The 26294-nt window shown below is 40.8% G+C and overlaps 1 protein-coding gene across 1 annotated transcript in view; it reads left to right on the plus strand.

Moving 5' to 3' along the window:
- The window catches only part of SGIP1 (SH3 domain GRB2 like endophilin interacting protein 1), a 97839-nt gene that overhangs the window by 49527 nt on the left and 22018 nt on the right, over positions 1-26294 (plus strand). The window contains 4 exon segments of the mRNA XM_025212869.1: positions 1642-1769; positions 3629-3755; positions 8598-8657; positions 9567-9626. Of these exon segments, the coding sequence (XP_025068654.1) occupies positions 1642-1769; positions 3629-3755; positions 8598-8657; positions 9567-9626 (375 nt within the window).

The raw sequence follows: 26294 nt of genomic DNA on the forward strand, positions 1-26294 counted from the left end.
GTTCATAGTTAAATCAAAATCTTGCAACATGAATTTAAGTACCCTGTCTCAATAATTTTTCATTGAATTGTAGCAAGTCTATCCTCACAGAAAGGTGACAGTCATGAATGACAAAAACAAACAAACAAAAAAACCTTTTATGCTTCACAGAAAGTTAGAATGTTGCTTAAAATGGTCTTTTTGGGTAAAAGGGTTTTTTGCAGTTCTCTTAAATGTTCTTTTGTGCTTCCCACCACACCGTCTAACATTCTCCCCTGTCACCACTCCAGCCTTTACTTTGGTTCATCTTACAATGAAATAAAATCAAAGGACCCTCACATGCTTTGTCCATGGCTTTGTAAACAACTTCCACCCATAACCCAGTTTTTAAAAAAATTCATGCATTTGTTGACAGCAGCTATCTGACATGTCGTCTTTACACCAGAATAGCATGCGCTCAGGATTTGATAGAGGTGTGTTGTAGTTTTGTAACAGAGCACCATTTTAAGGAAACTCCAGGATAATACACATAACGATGTTGCTTACTCAGTAAGGAATCGTTGTCCAATCCTATAAGCATTTTCTGCTCATTATAGCATGCATTACTGTGAATGGCCTCCCTTACTCTAGTCCCTTGCAGAATATGAACACGCCTACAAGGAGAATTTCTCTTGGGAAATCTCCTAAGTTACAAAACAGGATACATTCTTTCTAAACTACTCAAGCAGTGCTTGATGAAATGGATTGTTAAAGCTGTTTCTTAGCACAGATTTATATTGCAGTGATTTGGACAGTACTAGAATTAAGTGGCTCTAGATGAAATATAAGAAAATCTCTCTTCCTCCTGTCTTACACTTACTATCTTTCAGGTAATTCCACAAAGAACTTGGAAAGAACAGAAGATGTACACAGAATGAACAGTACACATAGTCTCCTTACTAATTAGGGAAATACATTAAAGTATTTAAAGTTTGTTTGTTTGTTTCCAGAAAAGCATGAGTTTATCAAACTATTTAAGGCTATTAAGGTTAGAGTGGGGCTTACATAGAAAAACAGAAAAATGAAATTGGGAACTGAGGGAAGGATTGTGAAGCTAAAGAGAAAAACACTGAAAAGCCCTCAGTAGTTGCTCTCCTTGCAGCTCACCACAGTTGTCTGTGCAATAAACAGAGGTACCAAGATAATCGACCACTTTGCTCCCAGACACTTACTCTTGTAACTTATAGAAGCAATGTGGATATTCAAGAGAGAGAACTTTCACAATGTTATTATTTGAAAAATAAAAACTAATTTTCAATAAGCTAAATTTTAGTTTCATTTTGTATCAGGAAAGTCATACCTGCAAAGTCTGTGTTGCTGTGTGCATGTGCAAATTTTAGCATTTGGCTTGCAGCCAAGTCAAAGCAGAGCTTATTACCCTATATTTCCACAACAGACAGTTGCATTTTGGGGGGGGGTTTAATGGCCACTTTGGTTATCAGCTATAACCTACTTTCACATTTCCAAATTCTCCTGTAATGCATTCGCTGTGAGTGCGAGTTAAAAGCTGGAATAGCATTTGTTTGCTTGATGGCTTGCCGTGTGCAGTAAGGAGTTCAATGGGGAGAGAGACGTTTTGATTTTACTTTTTAAAATCTTATTTACAGACTGTGTTTCTTTCAGGTTCTTCATCTCCTGCTCGTCCAGCAACTCCGCTGGCTGCCTGTAGCAGCACCACCCCACCCCCTCCTCCACCTCGACCCCCATCTCGGCCAAAACTTCCTCCAGGGAAGCCTGGAGTTGGTGATGTGGTATGTTCACCTTTTACACAATCAGTAATGAGGGAGAAAAAGTCACATTTGTATTTTTAATCTGATGAGATGGATTAATAGTGCTAATAATTCACAGAAAATAAAAGTCTGCAAATGGTTCCTGTTGGGGTTACAGTTCTTTGAAATATATTCATCATTAGAAATTATACATGGGACAATGTTTTAGAAATGATTCCTCCTCTGCCAGTTGCTCATTAACAATTCAGAGCGATGTGCAAGGTGAGACATTGCTAGTTTTAATTGGATGTAATCAACTGTACCTATTTCTTGATTTGAATAAACATAAACGCTTAGATTTAGGAAAGAGGTCTGAACACTCATAAGACGAATTTGAGATTCCTTCTTCAAGCATATTTTCTAATGTTGCCTTAAAGTTTGTGGTTTCCTCAGATGTTTTCACTCACTCAAATATTTACAGAATACAACAGGGACACCAATGCAGCCAACCTGAATTAGTGGGGGGGCAGTTTAATGCGTGAATATGCATAGACATCATCTTTTTCTGATATTTTGCCAAAAAGCAAAACATGTTCTGCATGAAAGCATGAATTGTTCTCAAATTTTCAAAGGAGACCAGACACAAATGCACATGATTTTAGAGTCAACTGTAAACCCTCAGAAATAATGGTGTGAATATCATTGATGCAGCAGTTCTTGGGGGAGAAAAAGTTGTAATGTGTACTAGAATACTACTAACAACTTGTCTACCCTTGGAGATGCACCAAAATGGTTATTTTGGAACAGTTATTTCAGAATTTGGCTCAGATGGTTATTTCTATTTTGTAACCAGTCTGCCCTTTTCAAATTTAGCTCAATCTACTCTTGCTAAATTGGCAAAGGCCACACTTATTGTGGAATGATAGCAGACGCATGGGGGGAGTCTTATGCTGCAATAGTTATTCTGGGATAGCTGTTTTGGCACACTCCCAAGAGTAGCAGACAAGTGCTGCGGCCATGCAGTGCTGTTTAGGTTGTTGGGGTTTTTGTCACGACCCAAACCCGTTCCAGTGAACTGAAACGCTGCACAGGGCTTTGTACTACTCTTTGCAGTATTTTGCCAAGTGTCTTCTCGACTGTTCTAGGAACACGGGGAATTCCTGAGACAGGAAGGCATGTCCTGGTCTTAGTGGTGTAGTGCATTGTGATCTATCTCTTGTGTTAACATGCTCAAATCCTGTATAAATAAGGAACAAAACATACCATTAAAATGCTACAATTCGTAATAAGTTTTGTAAATTAGTAAAACACCACTACCAGTTTCCATTGTATTAATGCTTTTAGGGATTACAGCCCATTCCTGCAGTCACTTTGTATGCAAAACTGTTACTGATTTTAAGACTCTACCAACTGGTGTATTTTGACTACAGGATTCTGGGATCTGGCCTTTAAATAATTTATAAATTTTATTCCATTGGATTTCTTTCTCCTCTGAGGGAACATTTCAGATCCAGGAGGACTTAATGAACACTCACTGAAACAAGGTTTAACCCATGTGAGTCCTGTCAGATTGCAAACTCATGTGGTACTTAGCCATTACATACCATCCTTCCTGTGTCTTCTGGAACTAAATTGCTGTGTTATAGTGACATAATGTTGTAGGATCAGAAAATATAAAAAATGCTGTGGCATGAGGTAAGATAACTGATGTAGACTTGCAAAGTTGAGATTAGTCATCCTTTTTATAGACCTGAGAACCATTAAGATCCAAGTATCTTTACTGTGGGGGAGATCAGAATGCTAGATGATATTAGCGTTACAGGAATATAAGAGTTATGTCTTTGTTTGGGGAAAATGTTACAGCATGTGTATTTTTAATCTTGTTTTGTGTTTTTCTACAGTCCAGGCCTTTTAGCCCTCCTATTCACTCATCCAGTCCTCCTCCGATAGCACCTTTAGCCCGTGCTGAAAGTACTTCTTCCATATCCTCCACCAATTCCTTGAGTGCAGCCACTACTCCCACAGTTGGTAAAAAACAAAAACAAAAAAAAATAAATAAATAATGCTGGTTTTTTAATTTTTTTAATAGAATTGAATGGCTTTCCTGAAAACTTCACTTCCTGAAACCCTCTATGTTGAATAATTCTCTAGTTTTTTGGTTTCATGTTCATGTTTTCTTTCTTAAAACAATTCCTTTAAAAAAATAAAAGGAGAGAAGGATTACAGTTGAGAGATACTTTCTAAATTAGTATCCAGGTTGAAAGGAGATTTACTTATTCTCTGAACTATAAAACTGTAATAATAATGTATTTTTAGTAAAAGTAGAAGTTATCACCAAAAAAAGGGTTAAATTTACTTAAAATGTGTAATTATAGTCAAAAGCAGCTCTCTGCATGGGAGCGCTTTTTGTCATAGAGGGGGCAGGATAGAAGTTGGATATTGGCATCCTGGGGAAAAAAAATTACAACACCTTTCTGAGCTTTTTAGCCTATTTGTCTTAAAAGTGAGAGATGGTAGAAACAGTCAGAAAACGGGGTCCTGTGAAAAGCTTCAGAACTTTTCAAAATGTAGAGTTTCTGACATGTCTTAGAATTCAAACCAATAACGTGGTTTCCTACTGAAGGAAATGAATGTGTCCTCAAATGTGTTTGTCTTGCTGACGAGATGAACTAACCCTCTGTGGTGTTAGAGAATAAATACAAACAGTAGCATAAGACTGACAGCACCTAGGTTTGGATGCTTTTGAGTCATGGCTTTGTCTCTTTGGGGCTTCTCCTTCCCTTTTTCTTGGGTCAAGACACTTGCACGTTCTTTCTTTCTCTCGCTCTCTTCTACACTCATTTGCAAATGCTCTCTCTCCTGAAAGAGATCTCTCTCTGATGCAGACTCCCAGTCCTTCTCTATCTGAAATTCTCCCTTCTTTCACTAAGACACTTTCCTGATGCTTCTGCAGACCCTTTCTCTCCTGTCCTTCAATTCCCTTTCTAGTCCAGATGGAGTTATCTTTATTTTCTGTTGTTTATGGCACCTATTTCTGGCCTACCATCACTGCTACCATCTGACTGAAAGCCATCTCGGCAGTCCAGCTATCACTTGCTGCTTATCTTTCCCCATGTTTTAGGACCATTTTTAATTCAATTACATCATTGGACTTGCTTGGTGGGGAAAGGGTGTTTGCATTGCTACTCAAATGGTCTGTGATGTCTTGTCCTTAAATGAGCAATGTGACTGGCACAAAAGCAGATTGACTGCTATTGGTAGTGTGGGGGAGGAATTCAAACACAGGACATGTGAGAATCAAAATTAACTAATCATCATAATGTTTTTGTCATGCTTGCTGAGATGATAAATGACATTGCTTTAGAGAGCCTTGGAGAAAACTATTAACTACAGGAATTTAAAATTCTGACAGCTGTTGGCTTTATTCCTAACCAAACCAAATGATTTTCAGAAATTGTTTTTGCTTCTTTGAAAATAGAGATGATGTAAATCTGAACCTGAATCTCAAACCTTCCAATTTAGGGAAAGTTTGAATCTGGATCTCAACCTTTTGCAAATAGCATCTGTCTGTCTAAACAACCAAGGGCATTTTCATTTCTGTCATTGCTTTAGCTTTCTTATCTGTTACGTTCTATTATTTTTGTTCTGTTTTGTTTTTGAAAAACCTTTCCATATATATCCCCTCTTCTCACCTGCTGGTGGTTACCGTTATATAAGCATGCCTCTGAAAATTCAGGCGTTTCAACCCATGGACTGATCAGTGTTCAACTTTATTAAATCCAAATCAGGATGTATTTCACTTCAATGCACAGAGGACCCCAGTCAGCAGTTATTCATGTCTTGTATGAACTAACTGCTCTGAAGATCAAGGAGCAAAAATGTGTGATTTGTAGCTCCCCTATGGATTTTCTGGAACTGATATTCATTGACATAAGTTTTTGCCCAGTACTTGGACCTTGTCAAGGGAGTATACATTGACAACAGGGCAGTAGACAGGTTCTGCAAGGATAAACAAATATTTGTTTCAAACATGCTTGAAAAGCTGATATGAAATTTTAACTAATTTTTAAGAAGGGTTTGCTGATATGTTTGATGCTTTGTTAGCATTTCAGCAATAATGCTCTCACTGGGACAAATAATCTTTCCAATGTCAGAAGCAAAACAATGCCTCTGCTCAGCTATCATGTTTAATTCTTTGTTCTACTGGTTTTATTTCCTAGATAGACATATCTGTAAAAAAAAAAAAAAAAAAAAAAAATCTTTGTCTATCTTTCTCAATCATCCTTGTATTTGATTTTCATCAGTGTTCCTTTGGAAAATCAATCAAAGTTCCATAAAATGTATTTTAAGATTCTATTTAAAACAAAAGCAGGTACTAATATTTAATTGCTTCTTCCACTATTTGGTTCTGTTTCTACTACCATAACAGTGGTTAAGATGATGTGACTATATGATGTGGTTATCTGTGATGGTAGGGGACTAGACTTGATGACCCAAGGGATCCTTCCTAGTAACATGAAGTGTTCATCCCTTTAAAAGTATCAAAATCAAGATTGGGCTATAACTTGACATGAGTCACTGAGTAAATGATATTGTGAGAAAAAGTTCCAAAGTTTGGTGATCAGGGAAGCATTCAAAATTCAAGTGCTTATCTGACCCTTCTCAAACTTATTTAAAATTTTGGTATTTGAAAATCAGGCTGTAAATCTGATCAAGTGTAGTGGTTTTCCATGGGTAAGTGTTTTAGGATTTGACTCTCCTGATAATACAGATACAGTTCCCACATTACGACAAGGAATTAAATAATTCTTATGCAGGAGGCACTCTCAGAAAAATTGCCCTTAAAATATACTCACATGCAGGACCCCTAGCACAAGATGTCCAAATTATCCTTGAGAACACCATACTCGATTTGTTCCTTCAGGCATTGTTCCTTTAAAATTTTGATTTAGTTTTTATGTATGAAGCCCATACCTCTAATAATTAGTATTTAAATGGAGTACTAACATTGAATTTGCAGCCTTTTAAGGTTCCAAAGATGACCACAAGTGCTTATGATTCACTTGGAGCAAATCTAAAATCACTTGGGGATGTCACAGTGTAAAATGCCACTCTGTTTTCTAGGTTTTCTCACACTGCAGATGGTAGCAGCATGTGAATGCTGCTTTCTGTTTGATAATGAAAGTCCAGAAATCACAAACCCTGTTGGGATTTTCCTGACCTTCATCTTTTTTTATACAATGGCCTCCTGTATAAAATGGATTGCTGTAATTTGGAAGAAACCGTGTCAGTCTATCCTCTTCTTTTTAAAATATCCCTAGGGCACTTACATTACTGCTCTTTCTAGCATGTATAGTCTCATGCGCAACTTCAGTCTCTTCAATGGGCCCACTCAGCCAGACAGCACCATTTTTTCATATTGAGGAATTGCTGTCACATGTTAACCAATGATCTGGTCCAGAATGATTTGTTTGATGGATTAGACACAGACATGGGTTTCTTCCTGAGTACTTAAATGTTCCCTTCCAATTTTCTTGGTCAATAAATGAGCAATCTCTAGGATAGTTATGTGTTTCATTCAGTGTTGTAGGTCCTTCATGTCCCTCCACCCCTGCTCTGAGTAGTGCTCAAGTGCAGGATTGCATACCTCAAATATCTTGGTTTTGCAAGGGTTCTCCCTTACTGGCCTCATGCTGGAAATTATTTAAAATGGTTGCTGCTATTCCCCAGAGATGGACTGGTTCAAGGGAGATTTATGATCAGTTTCTTGAAAACCAAAGCCATGTCTTCATTTTTATCTATGCACGGGGGTCAGCACAGAAGGTAGCAGAGGCAGCAGGAACACTTCAGTAGACCCTGCCAGTAAAATTCAGCTGCCCAACTTCCATGTCTCACTTTGTAGAAGGCTCATTAAAGTTTCAATCAGAGGACAATTGCAGCTCATCCTGCTTCAAGGTCTTAGTGGTACAATAGAAATGGTCATGTCTACTTATTTCTAGGCAGCTGAACTTCCATTGGACTTCTTCTGTTTTGCCCTAATCTCTATTTATGGCAAAAATGTATAGACAGAGGCAGCAGATATAGGTTTAGGATAAAGCAAATAAAATTGCATACTTTGGTGCAGAAAGAATGTGTTGAATAAGCTGCTACATAAGGCCAGGCAAAGAATAGTTGGCTTAGGACAGCCAACTGTGTGTTAGCAAGACATTAAGGAACCATAGCAGTGGGACATTTATAACTCATCTCCTACAGAGGCAATGAGTGCAGCACACAAGTCCAAATTATATATAGCATCCTAGAATAAGTCTTCAGAAAAGGGGATTGCCACACTTCAGGCAAGATGATATCCTGGGTTGCCCTGTGGTGCTGGTATGAAACCTTGCTTTAGAATTCAGTTTAACGTTAAGTTGAGATTCAAATGTTCTGGCTGCTCTTTATAATCCCAGAGGTTATGCGCTCTCCTTTTATGGCCATTAGAAGGCATTCCACCCCACATGTCTGTCCACTCAAATGATACATATCCACACAAGTCCAAATACAATAACAAACAGAGCTTTTATCTCTACTTCTTTTTTGGACGCTTGTTTCCTAGATGTAAAGTCCATACCATTCAAATCTTGTCCAAAGAAATATCAAGCAGAATTCTCTCTTTTGTTTGTCTCTTGTGTTTTGGTTTTCTTTTGTTGTTGTCGCTTTTCCAGTTTGAATAAGTCACTGTATAAAGATGTCCTTGTTTCGGTTTGTGACCCTTTACTTATTTTTCTCATTAAAAGTCTTTGTGTTTTTTGTTGATGTCGTACACTGCTTGATTTCATTTGGGATTTGTGTTTTCATTCTTTTCTTTTACGTTTCTTTTGCTCATGGTATCAGAAGATGATGCTTTTATTGACAAACTGCCCACGTTTGAAAGGCGCTGTGAAACACCTGCAGGTACTGTACTAGCAGAGTGGTTTCAAGAAATGTGGGTTGAAAATCCAAGCCATTATCTCATCAGAATGTCTGTAAACCTCATGGATGTGCTTCTCACCCAACCACCATGAGTGTCCAGTGCGTATCAAATGCATACTTGTGTTTTAAAAACGGAACTCGTGCCACAAACAATTGCAGCACATTGCATGACAGTTTCTCAGTGACAAAAAGGATTGATAGGTGATATGCTATTGCTTTGTGAACTTAAAATTAAAGGAATAATTTAACTGCTCAAAAGTGCATCTAGTTATTTCAGCAGAATATAGCATCAAGTTTGTTTTCTGGTACTTTTCAAGGTGGTGAGAGTCCAGGTAAACTGACGATTCTGGGAAAAAAATCAATTGATTACTTCCTACCATGTGTATTTTGACCAGAAATTTGATGTACTCTAATGCAATAAAAATATACATTTTCCTACCACTTATTTCCTAATATCAACGTTCAATACAAGTTACAGCATCCTCCCCAGTAAAGTGTGCTGATTCTACCTTAGCACTGTAGAGACACCACTGGAGATGAAGAAGAAAAAAAAAGTGACAAGTTTGTCAAAACTAGTGCAGTTAAAATATGCTTAAACCAGCCTGCATGAACAAGAAGCCTTTTCTACTCCACCCATAGACAAAAAACTGTCAAGAGAGCAAAAATCCCCCCCCGCATCTAGGCTTCCATAGCTTGCTTTTTGCTTTCTGTTTTTCTGAACACATAATAGAGTTTTAAACTCTACTACCCCTTTCCTTGCATGTTAGGAGCTTGCACTGCCTCTTCCCTACCCCCTAGTGAGATAAATGACCTGCTTTGTAACTCACACTGTGTCCTTCTCTCTCCCTCTCCTTAACCTTTCCCATCCCGCTTCAACTCCTGGCCATACAGAGAATGAACAGCCTTCCCTCGTTTGGTTTGACAGAGGAAAGTTTTATTTGACTTTTGAAGGTAAGTAGTACATAGCATACCAGATTATAACTTATTGCCCCTTTTGCTCCTGTTTTTTAAATCCTATGGTTTCTTTTAAAAGATCCATTCTAACTTTCTGTATGAAAATGCTATGGCTACTTAGATAACATTGCAAGTTCAACCAGAATCATTTTAAATTTGATTTATCCATTTGTCTCCCTTCAATTATTATGGTCTTTTTTTTTTAAAAAGGACAAAAAAGTTCTGTGCAAAGCTGTGGTTAAAAAAAAAAATTACGATTGTTCTACACAAAATTACTTTTCTTGCCAAGGAACTTGACTCTGTCAACCAGGGCTTTTTTCTACACTCTTTTGCAAGCCACTTGTTACACTAAATGTACTGTTATGCAATACAATTACTGAAAACTAAAATAGAGTTTTGTCTTCTATTAGCCTTTACCCTCTCATGGTGGTTTAACTAGTATTAACATGCTGCCGTCTTTTAGACTGCCTTGAAAACCTACTGCATGCAAATGGGGCATTGTAAAGTAATGTGAAAATAACACATGGTTTTACAGAGGTTGGCATTCATCACTTTGTAAAAAAAAAAAAAAATGTGAGGAAATATGTTACCCCGCTGCTTCTGTTGTACTAACACAGCTTGTAAAAATAATTAACATCTGCATAATCCAGTGTTGTATTTAATTAATTTTCAGTCAGGCTATGGAAATGAGCTTTTCTTTTGAATCCGAGAGCTGTCCATTTACGCTGTTCATTTTGAATGATAAATAATCATGATCAATGTTTGCCTTCTGTGTGCAAAAGAGAGAAGAAGCTACTGGTCTGGATGTTTTCAGGGAATCTGTTGCTACTTGGAGTTGCCAGGTGGATAGCGCTGGAGAGTGAAGTCTTCTCAGAATCTAAAGAATAAAGTAGATAGAAATAGCGCAAGTCTTGTCTACCCAACAGCAAGCCTCTCTCTTTGCTTAGGGGCATGAATTTTAAGAAGTGAAAGGGTAATTGAGTCTCTCTGCCCATTCAACTCTTAGCCTGTCATTAGAGAGCAAATTATCAAATGATGGCGACAAATGGGATAGTGGCTTTGTAACATGGATACCTGTCTAATAGTGGCTAGACTGAGACCCACAGGCATCAGATGTGTTGTGGTAACTGTAAGATGCTACCAGTCAGTTAGATATTGTCTAAAGCTAATATGAATTGATGCATGTCATTTTCCTACTACCTAGTTTATCAGCTTTTGGGGATATTTAAAAATATTGGCAGGACTTTGAACTTATGAAAATCATCTCCTGTTTACACATTAGTAAAATGTTCTAGATCAACGCACCTTAAGAGGGCAAAATAACTATACTACAAGTGTCCGAGTCTTTTTACTTACTTGCATAGTGGCAGACTTACTGGTTTTTAATTGCAACAACATGATACTTATGGCACAGTGTTTAGAGAAGTATGTAGTTATTTTCTTCCATTTCTTTTCAAGCCAGGAAATGTACCACAATGATTGGTGGGGAGGGAAGAAAGCTGTTTTGCAATGCATGGCAAGCTTTCTGAAACTGCTAGGGAGCAAAGGAAGAAACATTCATAACAATTCTCTGCAGCATTTGGAAGATGAAGTAGTCCACCCACAATATTATAGGGCTGGACATAATCTAGCCTGAAGTGAGATCCAGTCCATGAGTTCTAAGGCAGAAAAAGGCTGATATGCTCACAGTGAAGATAATTTTGCTTTTGAGCCACTGAGATTATGAAAGCAGATTTAAATCTAGAAATATCATTCATGCCGTCTCTTTCAGTCCTTCTTCTAAATGTCCATTGGAAATGCCCAAGGTTAAACTCCTCAAACATCATTATGGATCTTTTTTTTTTCCCCACTAGTCTTCATCAAATCAGAGGATAAGTCAAGTTGGGGGACAAAGTGACTTAATCTACAATGGGTCCAAGTCCTTTAATAAAAAGCTGGAGAGGTGTCTAATTTTCTTTCTTAGAAGAAAACCTTTTAAAAAGAGAAGATAGAGATACCAGAGGTGTTTTGTGCTTGCTTGTGATCTGTTATAGTTCCTGTTAACCACTTCTTTGGATGCCATTCTCTTGCATTTCATCATCAACATACACTGTTTGGAGGGGCAGGAAGGCAATATGAGAACCAGTTCCTTTTTTGCTTGTTTGCTTTGCTTGATTTTTTTTCCTCTGCGTCAGATCCATAAAGCAGACTTTCTTTTCCTGTCAACGTTTAGCAAAGGGTCCCCAAATAGGAAAGTGTATCTATAATATTTTAGCTTTCTTCTGTATGTAGCAATTTTACTGTGCGTAGGAAACACAAAAATCTGCTTTCATTGTTCAGCTTTTAGATTGTTGCATGCATCAGATGGTTTTGGCATTTGAATTATAGCTGCCAATAAGTTTATTTGAGCGTCTAATATCTTGGAAAAATCAGCTGTGAAGTAAAGTGCCCACATTTTCATTTGCCTACCAAGTGTTGTTTTCCTTAGGATTCATTTAATTAATTTGTTGCCAGCAGAGTCTAGATGGTTCTGAAACAAGTGGGTGTCTTGGAACAGAGTGTATTCAAATATGGTTCATCTTTATTCTCCTGGCTACTTGGATGCAATTATCAGTTTAATATCTGATAGGTCCCAAGGGGCAGTAATTGAACTGCTCTTCTCTATCTCCTAATAACTACTTTACCTAGCACGTATATGCATTCTGCATACGTGGCCTGTAATATAACTTCCATTAAAATAAAAGGGAGAGAACTTTTCATTACCTCTTTCAAGAACCCACTTGATTTATGAACCCACTTGATTCATATATATGAATAAAGATATACTTTAACATCTAATTTCTCCTTACTAATACTACTACTATTACTGCTACATCTTCAACATACAGTCTTGTAGTAAACGTCAATTTATCTGTATCTTGATACTGTCAGTAAGAACAAATGCATCCTGTACAGGATTCCTTATGACTAGGGATCTACTCAGTTTGCAATTTTCACAGAAACCGTGAAAAAGGTGGTGTCCACGACCGCCATGAATACTGGTGATCCCTACAATTTTGCACAGAGTCGTCAGGGAAAAAAAAACTTATTAAAAATGAAATGCTGGCTCCCCAGTGGAAGCCGGTGGCTGCTGTGGCTTAGCTTCACAGCCCATGGTGGGGCAGGGGAAAGCTGTCAGCACAAAGGGGAGCAGTCAACATGGTAGCTGCCCTCTTCTCCCTCCACTGCTGATTGGTTAAGACGGGTGTCTTTTGTGCAGCCTTGCCCCTCTCCACCATTCAGAAGTAAGGGGCAGGACTGTATGAAAGGCAGCACTCACAGCCAATCAGTGGTGAGGGGCAGGGCCACCAGGGCCCCTCAGCCAATCAGCAGTGGGAGGGGCCAAAACAATTGCAAAAATGTTTCTGGGATCTGCGAGCAGCCCGTGGTTTTTTACTTCGCCTCTATGTACGTTAAGTAGATCCCCACTATGACAAATTTCAAAGGCTCATTTAGGTCTGATTGGCATCCAGATTTTTCATATGGGGAGAAATTCTGATATATCTAGATTTCTGCTTGTTTGCTCTGCTTGGGAACAAAAAGCCAAAATTGTGAACCTTTTTCTATTAAACAAATGTAATTGTTTTATCTGAATTTCTATATAAAGTTATAAATTATATGATGTAATAAAAGTAATATTTAACATAAAATGGAATAAATCAAAATATTTTGACATTCTGTCAAATGTTTAGCTGCTTTAATCTCACATCAATTTCCATTTGTTATTAGATTGTATTTCACTATAGATGTATAAGAGTGATATTTTATGTTTTTATTTGGTAGCATGCACTCACTAGCATGTGCTATCACAGGTAGATAGTCTGGTAGATTCATTGTTAATTTTTCATGAATGTTTCCAGTGGATCAGTCCAGAGTAGTAAAGTCAAGTGTTTTTTTGGTAAATTTATCTGCTGGCCATCAATTTGTAGCAACTTTCCTACTCTGGGAAGCCATTCTGTATAAGCATAGGCATGGCCAAAATGGCCTGGGAGGACTTCTCTTGCTGTTTTTTGTGATAAAGCAGTTATACTCTGAAAATATCACAGAGTTATAGTGTGATAAAGCAGCCTGATTTCTGAAGAATGACCTCAATGTTTCTAATTATTTATTTAATCCCTTTAGTTTATTCCCCTGCCTAGTTTATTTCACCCTGCAATACTGCAACAATTTTTATAATCTTCTTTGTGTGGTATTTTTAAATTAACATTCCAATATAAATAATATTTTAACTCAAATATATTTAATGAAAAAACAAATGTGAAGAAAGTTATTGCTGTCACACATGAACACTATACATATGGTTCAGTGTAACCTAATACTTGGTTTATAGAGCCCACATCTTCTAATATACATTGGAGTAAATTATGTGCTTTAGCAATAGTAGATGTTATGCTTTCTCATTTTCTCACTATACAAAGCAGCAGAGTTGCCAATTAGATGGAAAGTGTAGGCATGTGTAGCTGTTGAGAAGAAATCCAAAGTTATCTTCTGGCAGTGATTTCCACAGGTTATTCCTGAGGTCAAATTATTAATGAAATAGAAAAAGGGAATATATATTTAACATATTGTTATATCTTTGTTTGTTGAAAAGAAAATATGTAGAGGAGGTTATCCCTCTTGCATTAGTGTTAAGCCAGCTTCTAGCTTCCCAGTGGGCAGACTATCATAACATTGTTTCTTCTAAAGTGCTGGCCATTTCTGGAGACAGGATATTAGACTATGAACCAACTAATTCCTCCAAATTTGAGAGGAAGGCTGTTCACAAATCCCCCTTTTTTTGTTTAGCCATGTTTTGAGATACAAGAAAGTAACAGTGCTTCAAAAATTAATTGTTAATGGATGAGTAATGCCTACATTAACATGTGGTACGTGACTCGCATAAGTGTTCCAGATCATTTCTTTTGGAGATAATGGATCTGCCTTGGTAAATGCATTGGAAGTATGACTCAAGATCCACACGTTCGGGTGCATGACAGAATTCTGTTGGATCAAAAGCCAAGTGCTGCTGCCACACATGAACTGTTCTGCTTGGCTGATGGTGTATTAGGGGTGTGGACACAGGAAAAAATGTGCACAAGGTGAACTAGCATATGAACCCACAGTGCACAAGCTCCTGTGTGGCAATGCCTGTGTTCAGGCTCTGGCCTCTGGCGATTGCCAGGTAGTTTACCCCCCAGTAAAAGTGGAATAAGCCACCTCATATTTATCAGATGGGGAAAAACGTGCCCATGGGTAGCTGCTGGGAAACAGCTGGTGCAATGTAAATGCAGCCCTTAGCTTACTTTATGGAAAATTTTTCACATGCCCATACCTCAAGTGTCAGCTGCCTTAGTCAAGCCCTTTTTGCTAAGAGAATTTATCATCTATTCATAGACAAAATTGGATATGCTGTTGTTATGGAGGAGGGAGAGATTCAGGTCTGGGAGAAAAAATTAGAAGCTCTTCTCTGACATTGTTAGACAAGTGGCTCACCTTCCTTCTGAATATGCTTGGGGACTCTGGCCTTGGGAGGTGGGCCTGTACTCCTTGGCTAAGTACAAACAGTCAAAAAGCCCAAGGCTGAATCAATTCAATCTTTGCAGGTTAGTCTAAGCTGCATAGATTGAACCAAGGAGCAAGTAAACAGACATTCACTTTCAATTCTAGAAATGCAGCCACATGCCTGCAGTGTCTCAGGCCAGATGCCATGGGGCACTAGAGCACACCTCCCTGCTCATCTGGAGCAGACAGCTTCCGCCAAGGCTAGCCCACCCACTCTATGAAAGGGGGGGTAGGGTTTGTGGGGGAGGTGCAAAGCATCCTGGGATGCTAGGGAACTGTGAGTAAACCTAAATCTGGAAAGGATCTGGGGTGGAAGTTTTATAAACTGATTTAACCTAGATCAGTTAAGTCTGATACTACATCCACTCAGGTTTATCTTAAACCAGTTTTGGCCATTTTGAAAGTGATTTATATGCACTGAACTTCTGTTTTGTTACAGGTTTGAACCTGTTTTTGATCACTTATGCCAATTTACGTGCAGTTTCTGTCCCTACCTCTTGTGGCTCATGAAAGCAAGTGAGGTATTGGGTACTTGGATGTTAAATTTAATGGCAGCCAGTCTGAGAGAGAGAAATGTATTTGGAGCTGATTCTCAGACAGCTTTCAGCACAGAGTCATTGTTGTTCTGCACTGTCCCCTGGATTCCTGTCTTTGCCAACATGGCTCCAGCTTCTCTTGCCAATCCTAGTTTCCTGCCTGTGTCAAAAAAAAAAAAAAAGAGGAATCCATAGCATGTTGGAGAGGCTTTGTAGAAGTGATAGCATGGCTTTAGGGAGCATTACTTTTTCCACAGTCTCTCTGCTACTTGCCAGTGCATAAGGATGAGGTCCTTGCTCTTTTCCTGATTTTACTCCTTCTTAAATTAAGAAAGTAGCAGTATCTCAGGGGCATCTGATCCCCTTTTCACCCCATGATCAGTATGAGTCATCTAGACCCTTTGGGTATGGCCATTATTTGCTGGAAAAGACTGGCATGACTGTTGTTTGATGTGAATATAACAGAGCTATTTCAGTTTGACTCTTTATGTGGCATCTTAATTTCACAGTATTCTTCTAACTACTCCTTGGGGTTATTTTTTACCTAAGAATTGTCCTACAGTGATATAAAAGATGCTTTAGCAAGCTGGGCAGTTGTAGCACTATAATTTGTTGAATGACACTTGAAAAAATGGATGTGTTGGTCTAAAGGTCAAGGCAACTGGAGTGCATATGGCATATTAGCTCAGGTACCAAAGGATACTACATGGCTTTTTGATGTTATAGAATCCTAATGTGTATTCAAAGCTGACAGCATTGAAGTACCCTATATGGGGACAGTTTATATTCTACTGCTTTTACTTTGTAGTTCATCCTACCAACACTGAAATATGTAAAACAAAAGGAAACTAAATTGTGGGGGGGAGGGATAGGACAAACAAAAACATAGCATAAAGCATTGTCCAGATTATCAGATGGTTTTTCCAAATCTAGCTAGCTTGGAAACAAGACTAAGTCTCACCAATAGACTTGTTGATGATTTCCAAAATTTCTATTTGGTTTTTGGATTAAGATTCAGGTGAGTTGCAATAGCATTTTAAATGTATGGAAGTTTTGTTCTGTTGGAATTTCTCCATTATGAGAATATTTGCATAAGAAAAATGATTTTGTACTTGGCTCTCAGCAATTGTGAAAAATGGTGCAGCTGAGTCAGTTCTACCAATGTCATGAAAACCCATCTCCCAAAATATATACTGTTGCTACCAAAGGAGCACATGCTTAAATTTGGGTGGGGTTTTTTTGTTTGTTTGCTTTTGCTAATACACAGAGCTAGGGGTTCAAGGAAATAAGCATCTATAACTCTTTTGAAATGTTTGTAGTGCCAAGCTGGATTGTGAATGTGGCCTTCTGGTGAAGTCACAAACCTATGTCTTGGAAGATCTGGGCTCACTCCCAGGTTTGTCAAAGATTTCTTGTGGGATCTTGAGCTAGTTACTTATGGCCTAATCCAGATTGGTCCTTAGGCACCTAAATGGGATTTAGGTGTAAATGAGGTACCTCAGTCCTAATGAGCAATCCAAGATGGTCCTGTTTTGGTGGTCACAAAACTCATTAGATGCTTAAATTCATTTGGCATGTCACAGATGTTTCCCCTATAAAGGTGAAAAACACAGGAAACCACAGGCTTTCCCTTACAGGCTAGCAGAGCTCCAGCCTGCAAGGAGCTGCTTGGGGCAGGGGTCATGGGATACAGTGGAAGTAGTGGGACACATGCACGTGGCTAGCAATGCAGCCAGGCGGCAGTGGAGAGCAGCTCCCACACTTGCCTGCAGGTAAATCTGTGCTGTGGGGGGAGAGAGAGCAGATTGAGGTGGCCACAGTGAGGGAGGGAGTGCAGCAGTGTTGGCAGATAGGGCTCAGGGTGATGCCTGGCTGGGGTGGTGCCTGGGGCCTGGGTGGGATTGGGCAGCCATCGGGCCTGGCCAGAAAGCAGGACAGAGCCATGGACAGCTTATTTGGGGGCAGCAGGGGACTAGCACCCTGCTGCTGCGCACCCTCCTGAGAAGGGGTTGAGTGCCAGAGGTGATGCATCAGAGGGGCATATGCCCCCCCAGATTTGTGCACAGAACAGGGGAGGATCTGGGCTGCCTGCTGTGGAGCTTAGGGCTCCCTACCCTGATGCCCTCTCCCTGGAGGCCTCTCCCACCATTGCTGGGAGCCCCATGCCAGCCATGCTACCATGGCTGAGGCACCCTCTGCCCACCGGCCAGCAGCAGGGGGCATAACTCTGCTCCACTGCTGCTGCTGCCAGGCAGGCAGGGGTGCCTCACCATGGCAGCATGGCTGGCATGGGGGTCCCAGCAGCAGTGAGGGCAGCACTGAGTCTCCCCACCCTGCTCCGGCCTCCCATGCTGGGTCCTGACTTCTGGGCTGCGGAGACCCTCTGGGGGAGAGCTCCGCTTTGGCTGCAGCAACTGCTGCCTCCTATACACAGCAGCCAAGGTTTGGGCACTGCTGGCCAGCTGTGGCTGGTGCCTGTGGGGCAGAGAGCAGGCAGGATGCATCTACCAGGTCCCACAGGCATAGCAGCTGGGAGGGCAGGGGTCCGCGGATCAGGAGTGAAGGGCGCTGGCAGGGCTTGGGGGGCTGTGGCTTGGGAGTGAGAGGTGACGGCATGAGCAGGGGCATGGCACCAGCACATCAGGGCTGCTCAGCACTGCAAAGCAGTAGGAGGGCAGCTGTAGCTAGACCCACATCCTAGGAGTGAAGGGAGCAGGGGGAGCTGTTTATTCCATGTTAAAACAAAATCAAATGCCAAAACTATAGGTATTTAGAATTTATTTTATTATATTGATTGAGGCACTAAATCACTTTAAAATTGTTAATATTTCAATAAACCATTGTGTTCAACTGGTACCTATATATATAGTGGCATTTCATTTTAATCTTGGAAAAACACTGATTTGGGGGTTTTAATAGGAGAATTTGGAATTTTTATACTGAGAAAACTAGAATCTCTGGTGAGGGACTAGCTGCTGTTTCCCAAGCCGATGATGCAGTCTGAATCACAAAATCATGATTTCCAGAGAGGAGAAGTTCAGAAATGGGTTGGCATTTCCTCTGATGTCTTTGGGCTCTGAATTACACTTTAGACTAAGCTAATTCTCCCCACATTCTGTAAGGAGAGGTCCAGGTGCCTCATCTTAAAACATTCTTTGCAGGTGTCCATTGCCTCATTGATCATTTTGCAATACTCACTGTCTTTATGGACCACCTCATGGGGCCAGGCACCAAATGTTTGGCACTGGAGCACTAAAGCTAGGCACCAGGTGTGGCTGGTGAATTCAGACTGGTGGGGTGGTAGAGCATCCCATGGGAGCAGGTAGGGATAGGGGTTTGCAGCCAGCTGGGAGTGGAGAGGTTTGCAGCCTCCCCGCTACCGGCCAGAGTGCTTGGCCAGCTGCAAACCCCTCCATGGGACAATCCACTGTCCACCAGTCAGAGTTCACCAGCCGTGCCTGCTAGGGACAGGCATTCAAAAAGCCTGAGCCTGAATTGATTCAATCTTTGCAGGTTCATCTAACCTGGCTAGTCTAAATCAGTTTTGTAACTGGACGGACATCCCAGAAATGCAGGCACATGCCTGCACTGGAACAGACTAAAAGCCCGGGGATGTTAAAGCAGCCCTCCCTTCCTTTTCACAGGGCTGAGCCGAGTTCAGTGTGGCCAAGCTCCAGCAGGATGCTGTGATTAGGGAGGGTTCCCCCCCACTCCTGAACAGGCCAGCAGGGAATGTTTATCATCCAAAACTCAGTGTTTCTCACCCCATTAAGAAAACAGAGGGACATTACCAGGTATCTGTTGATTCTGCCTTTGTCCCGTGTGCCACAGCTTGGAGGTACACAGCATGTGAACTAATGCTGAGAGGTGTCTGTGAGAGATGGGGAATGCCTGCTTAGCAGAGAGTGGTGGGGGGAAGGGAGGAGCAGAAGCCAGGCAGATGCCTGCAGAGACTGCTAAGCTGAAGCCAGGGAGCAGAGGGGAGGAGCCAGCTCTACTGTGGAGCAGAGAGCCCTGCCCAGCCCAGAGAGCATGCTGGGAAGCTGGGGGAGTTTCATTTAATTTAAGCCAGCAAGGGGTCTGGGGCAGACATGGCATAAACCAGTTTGAGCCAAATCAGTTAAGTCTGATACTACATTCAGCCAGGTTTATCTCGAACCAGTTTCAGCTATTCTCAAACTGGTTTATGTGCACTGAATATCTGTTCTGTTACAGGTTTAAACTAGTTTCTGATCACTTAAACTGGTTTATGTGTAATGTCTGTCCCTAGCCCAAGTGAAGGTCCAGGCTGGATCTGACCCAGTAGCCTTTCTGATCAGCTTACCTTTCTAAAAAAAGAGATAATAATGGGTAACCCTCAGCACAGTTCATTGAGCTTGTTAACTCATTTAATGCATCTAAAGTACTTTGAGACCCTTGGAGGAAAGACGTTGTGTTGTCTAAGTGCAAACCCTGGTTAGTCCATATAGGACTTTAAATGATTATTTCCTCATGTGTGCTATGGAAAGTTTATAATGCTGCTTCATTACAAAACTGACATGCTAACTCAGAGGTGGATGTTGGCACTTCTTTATTTATTTACTTTAAATCACTATTTCTAGCAGTATTTCCCATTTTCAGATGCAAAGCAACTGTCACCATTTCTGTAATAAAGTCAAATGCCATGGCACAGCAAACGGCTTCATTTTGCTTGTTTGTTATGATGCTCCTGATACGGTCAATGTTTTTGTTCTAGGAAGTGATATATCTCAATAAAGACTTCTTATAATTTTCACATACAAACTATGATATCACAACAGGCAACGGGCAATTTTAAATCAGATGGGTTGGATAATAGGCTACAAATATGTATAGACAACCATTGATCCTTTGGATCATGGTGTACACATTAAAGGTCTAGTGAGATGCCCAATGATTCTGTTTGTGGCTGACAGGCCAAATTCAAGAGCAACATAGATTGTTACAAGTTTCACAGATCCATATGTTGTCTGAGTTGGAGTCCAAGTTTACAGCATGCTGCTTTCTTCTTTCTCACTTTGCTTCCATCCTCTGGATCAAAGCTACTTCATGCTGTGCTGCACTCAGAGCCAGATGTTCCTCCAGATTGGATGGGGTTCTGTGTGCTCATCCCAGCTTTCTACATTTATGTTGAACACCTTCATATCATTTTTGCAGACATTGTGGTACCACCATAAGAGGTGACCTCACTTTCTAAAGCGGTCTCAAATCTCACTGTACAAAATTATTTGTGGGGAAATAGTCTCCTCCCATTCTCCTAATATGGCAGAGCCATTGCAACCTCCTCTTCTTGATAGTGGTTTCTAAGCATGTAAGTCCTGAGCATTCTAGCACCTGTTTGGTATTGTGTCTTCTCACTTTATTTTCAGTCTCTTATGGAGGCATCTCATGTGGAAGCTGTTCGATATCTTGACATGCTACAAATAAAACAGTTGTCAAGAAATAAAAAATAAAAAGGCTTTTTCTTATGAAACCTAGTATAACTTGACCTAAAAACCTAGACACATAATTTCTTCCATGTAACCAAGGGAGGCTTAGAGCTATGCTAAACTCTTGAAAACATATGTTGTTATATTTCCGACTTTTTTTTTTTTAAGTAAAAATAAAAAGAAATCCCCTGCTATTAAATAGTATGGTAGATACTGTTAAAATGGTTAAATCCCATTGACTAAATAAAGTAAGCACTGAAATAAGAAAATTCAAAAACTACATTTGCTACTTTGTAGATAAGATTTATCCTTTATTTCTTAAGCCACTTTATTTTCTTTAATTTACTTACTTTATTAAACCCCAGTTCCTGAAAAAGTAGTCCAAAATATGGCAATATCTCACTATGAAATTTAATTTGATATTCTCTGCCCAGTGACTGGAGTCTACTTCATATACATGTTGTGCCTGTAAATCAATTAATGTGCTGAGCGTCTAGTCAATTAGTAGAAAGTGACTATAATGCTATAAAATTCTGGATCCAAGCACTCATAAAGATGCAGAATGTGCATCTTCATTGTCTGGCCTATCCAGTAAAATGAAGTTTTATATAAAATTGTGCTTGATACAGCAATTAAAACTTGAATGGAAGATGCACAATGTATATGTTTAATTATGCTTTCCCCTCCAACTCTCATTTATGAGTATTTGCGTGAATGTTAGCACTTAAAACTGAGAGTATTAAATTTGAAACTTTTTTACAAAATAAATCTGTTTTCTATCTTAAATCATTAAAAGAATAATTATATAGATTTATCAAAAATATAATCAAAACAAGAAACTTCAATCCCAAACACTTCCACACAGTTTTGGTTCAGTTTAACTAAAAATCTTGTTTCTTGTTCTTTAAAGAACTGTTAATATAAAATGTTTTGAGCAAATGACAATTGACACGTTGAGATTTGTTTTTCATTCTTGAAGATGGGACAAATCTCAGATTCGGGAAAAAAACTGTATAACTCTATTGACATTGGTTGAAATCTTAGAAAACTGCTTGTGAGGTTTTGGCCCTGAGTGAGACCTAGCCAAGTGAGACTGAGGGGGAACGTGGAAGTTCATTCTGATTTCACGTCAGACCTAACCCATACCCAGACACAGCCTGGGCAGCCTACTCTTGATTTTAAAATGAAATATTTTAGAAAGATTGTTGTCCATTAATAGTTCAATTCGGGGGGGGGGGGGGGACTATAGATATAAATAATCAGGACCCTTTCAATGGGGCAGTTCTCATGTATAAGCAATTGCAGGGGCTTGCAGGCCTAATGGAGAAAAGAGTTTCCAGGTATTTTGTGAGAAGACCAGCACAGAGGGATATTCTGTATCTGATGAGTTCTTCAGTGCCTTTAGGCAGGCAAAGAGTATAGGGACAGAGAACCTGGAGGCTAAAAGCTCTTCTGTTTCACAGCTAAGGAAAGGATATCTTGTTTGGAAAATAACTGTGGAAAAATAAGACAATTAGGAGCGTTCACACAAGTATGGATGTTTGGTTCCCCAGGAACAACTAACAGCAGTTTACCTTGCACCACCACTAGTTGTCTCTGGGGAACACCCATGCCATGTGCCCTCTGGTGCACAGCAGGTTATTCTGGATGGGATAGGAGAGGCTGGGACCGGCACTGGGCTGGCCCCAGCAGCCTTACCTGGGGACCTTGGGGGGCCTCCTGGGGCTGCAGCAGTGGCAGTCCTGCTGCTTGGAGCCTGGCCAGTAGTTGGAGTATGGAACCAGATGGCCTAGATCCAGTTTCAAGTGGCTCATACCGCCCCCACATGCACCGCTCTGCTTTTTTTTCAGTGGGTTTTTTGACCCCTGGATAGTCAGGGGTCAAACCCTCCCCCTCTCCCCTGCACTTCTCCCTTGCACCACAGAGAACACCTGAATGTGTAGTATGTGGCTCCACATACCGCACAGCTGTGCTTATCTGGATGTGGCCGTAGTGTAGCAAAAGAAATACCTGAACTGTCTTTTTGCCTATTTATATAGCATTACTGCAGCCTCTTGGAGAAGTAGGCAAAATCCCAGGTGTATATACATGCCTACACATACATGTATGTACACACCCGTGCCCCCACACGTAGTTTTTGTAACATGAGTTGATGCATATCATGTTGTAAGATTCATTTACTTGTCTTTAGCTGGACCAAGCCACTTTTGATTTCTGACTGTTCTGGGCAGAACCGTCTCATAAGGATACAGCGCCCAACTGCCCTGACTGTTCGCTACCCTTATCAAGAAAATATTAGCAATTCTCAATAATTATAGTATATGACTGGATAATTGCCTCTAACATTGAAGTTTACAAATACCTTGAGGATAGATCATATTAAAAATGACCACCTGATCTAACTTAGTTCACCCAGGTGTGGACCTTACACTTAAGGGGCAACCAGAAGTGCCAGTTTTCTCCTGATCTGGCCCTGTACAGTGATGAACAAATACAAGTGCATGGCTGCAGAGTTCTTTAAAAGGGCCTGATCCCATGACAATCTGAACCATGAGGGTTCAGATGAAGTCAATCCAAAGTGGAGTGTCTTTATTAACTTCTGTCTGCACATGCCAGGAGTAGGACTTGGCTGATGCAGCTCAGCCCTGCTTCTGGTGCTGGTTTCAGAATGGGAGTGGGGAAGGGAACAGAGGTAAGGTGTTTTGGGGGTTGCCTAGGTAGTGCTGTGGGGGGCTCTAATCCTGAGGGGAGGGCTTCAATCCATCCACCCCTCATTCTAGTTGGGCTGGGGAAACCCCAGAATGGACTTCCCTCCCCTGCCTTCTTCCCCTTCCATCCTGGGGCAGAATGGGAGCTGGGAGAAGTGGGGCAGAGCTAGGGGAAGAGGCTGCAGAGGTTCACCCACTCTTCCTGGATCAGCTCCATATTGGACCTCGATCACTCACACCTCTGATCCAACAGCTAATGTCCGTTGGGTCAGGAGGATTGATCTAACTCATGGCACTTTCTGTAAAGAGCCATGACTTAGACCTAGGAGCTGCACTTGTCTGCACCTTTAGATCCCTAGTTAGGTATATATAAGTGCAAACTGTGCAGAAGTTCAGAAAGGTTCAATCAGTCTAAAAATGGCTGATCTGACCTAAGTTAACTGCACCTCCAAGGCAGTCTAACTTGGATCAGGTCTGGGGAGACTGACCTAACTGAACTTCTGTACAGTTCCTAGCACAGTCTCAGGGCTGAGAAAATCCAGCTGTTGCTCCCAGCCCTCAGGCTGTGCTTTTCTCCCCCCAGCCCCTCAACCATCCCCCAGATATACAGCCCTTTTTCCCTCACCCCCACAAACCAGCCCTGCCCCCCACCAAGCCTACCAAACACCCCATCCTGCAAGCCACTTCCAGTGCCGGTTTTACCAGACTTTGCTGTTGCTGGGAGTTAAGGAAGTAAGTTGCAGGGGGAGGGGGAGGGAATTGGTTCACTGGAGGAGGTCAGGAAGCTAAACACAGCCCCCGGGCCAGGGGCAGGGGGGGAGAGCCTCAAGCCCCTCTGAGGTCCCTTCTAGCTCCCCTGCCACTACCAACCCTCTCAGACCCCACCAGCCCTCTACAGACTCAACTTGCCCCTCCAAGCCCCCCAATAAGCCATGTTACCCCCCCCAATCGCCGCCCAGAGCCTGCTTGTCCTCCCATTTGCCCCAAGCATCCACAGCTTCCCCCCCCCCATCCCAACCTATCTTAGATCAGGTAGCCATTTTTAACTCAATGAGCCTCCCCAAATATCTGGATGTACCCCCAAAGTGCAAAAATGCTCAGTTACACCTCTTGGTGTCATGGCCAGCAGAGGTTTGATGGCCTCTAAATTCTTGTTAGCATGTACATTTAACTAGGTTACAAACCTGGCCAGAAAATACATTTTTAGGAATCTTTATGTCATTGCTTCTGTTGCTTCCCAGTGCTCTTTCTACAAGGGCTAACAATTACACCATAGATAACTGCACTCTCTTTTGCACCTCAGATGCTAAATGAGGTTAGTCCTTTTTTCCCATCAAGATCATTCTGATTGGAATGTTATCTCCCATTTTCAGGCTTCCATACACAATTGAATGCCTGTGAGTAAATGCATGCACCCTATTTAACCTCTGAAGGAATTGGACTAGATCCAACTTCTTTAAAGTGAGAAAATTATATCCCTACCTAGCAGTATGATTTCTTTGTTATCTCTTAAGTCTGAATCTCTGCACCAATCTGATATCCGCAATAGGCTTCAGAAGAGGCTTGATGATGGTGATTTTTCAAATCTGTTTTCATGTTCATATAAACGTGGGTGTTTTTGCACCCTTTTCTGTCAGATTTCACAAACCCACACGTACTGCTGTTGTCATGTTCTGCTTATCATGCACTGGGCTGTGTTCCTCATTTAGCGCTCATGATTTATCCTAGCTCCTTTGTCAATTTGAGAAACAAATGTATTGTTCCCCATTGGTTGATGCATGAAAACATATTTATAACAAAGTAATAGCATCCAGACTTCACAAACCCTTGGGACCTACAGTTGTCTAAAATTAAAGTGTTTTGTTGTTATGCTGTTGGTTCTTTACTTTGTCCTCCCTGGCTGCTTCAGAAGCGGGGAACAATAAAAGCAGTGGGTGGGAGGAGGTAGGGTGTGCTGGGACAGTGCTTAGGCTGCTAAAAGGGGAGAGGGAACAGGTAACAGAACACAACGCATTGAAAAGAGCAAAGGCAGCAATGACTGGTTGACCAGAAGGTCAGCTTTCCAAATTAAAGCCTGGCAAAATGTTTTGGCGAGTAATAAATGTGTTTGGAAATGTGGCTTCAGTCATCCTGAAACAATTCATGAATTTGCCAACCAGTGTTTACTGGGAAAAAAAATATGTTGGTACAGTACTAGATTCACAAAACTGCCAGAAATAGGTTATTCTGGAAGGGAATGTGCTGAATCTCTCCTACTAAAGCTGTTCTGCTTTATAGAAGAGTTAAATGGTCATTGAGACAGTGTGTGTTAGAGTGAATGACTCTCCAGCCTGTGAGGTGGGGTGCCTTGGTAGGAATCTCTGCTTCAGGGAAAATGTAACTGTGTATGCAAAGTGGTATGACTTCAGTAGGAAA

Source organism: Alligator sinensis, unplaced genomic scaffold (genome assembly GCF_000455745.1).
Source record: "Alligator sinensis unplaced genomic scaffold, ASM45574v1 scaffold1339_1, whole genome shotgun sequence".
Lineage (NCBI taxonomy): Eukaryota > Metazoa > Chordata > Crocodylia > Alligatoridae > Alligator > Alligator sinensis.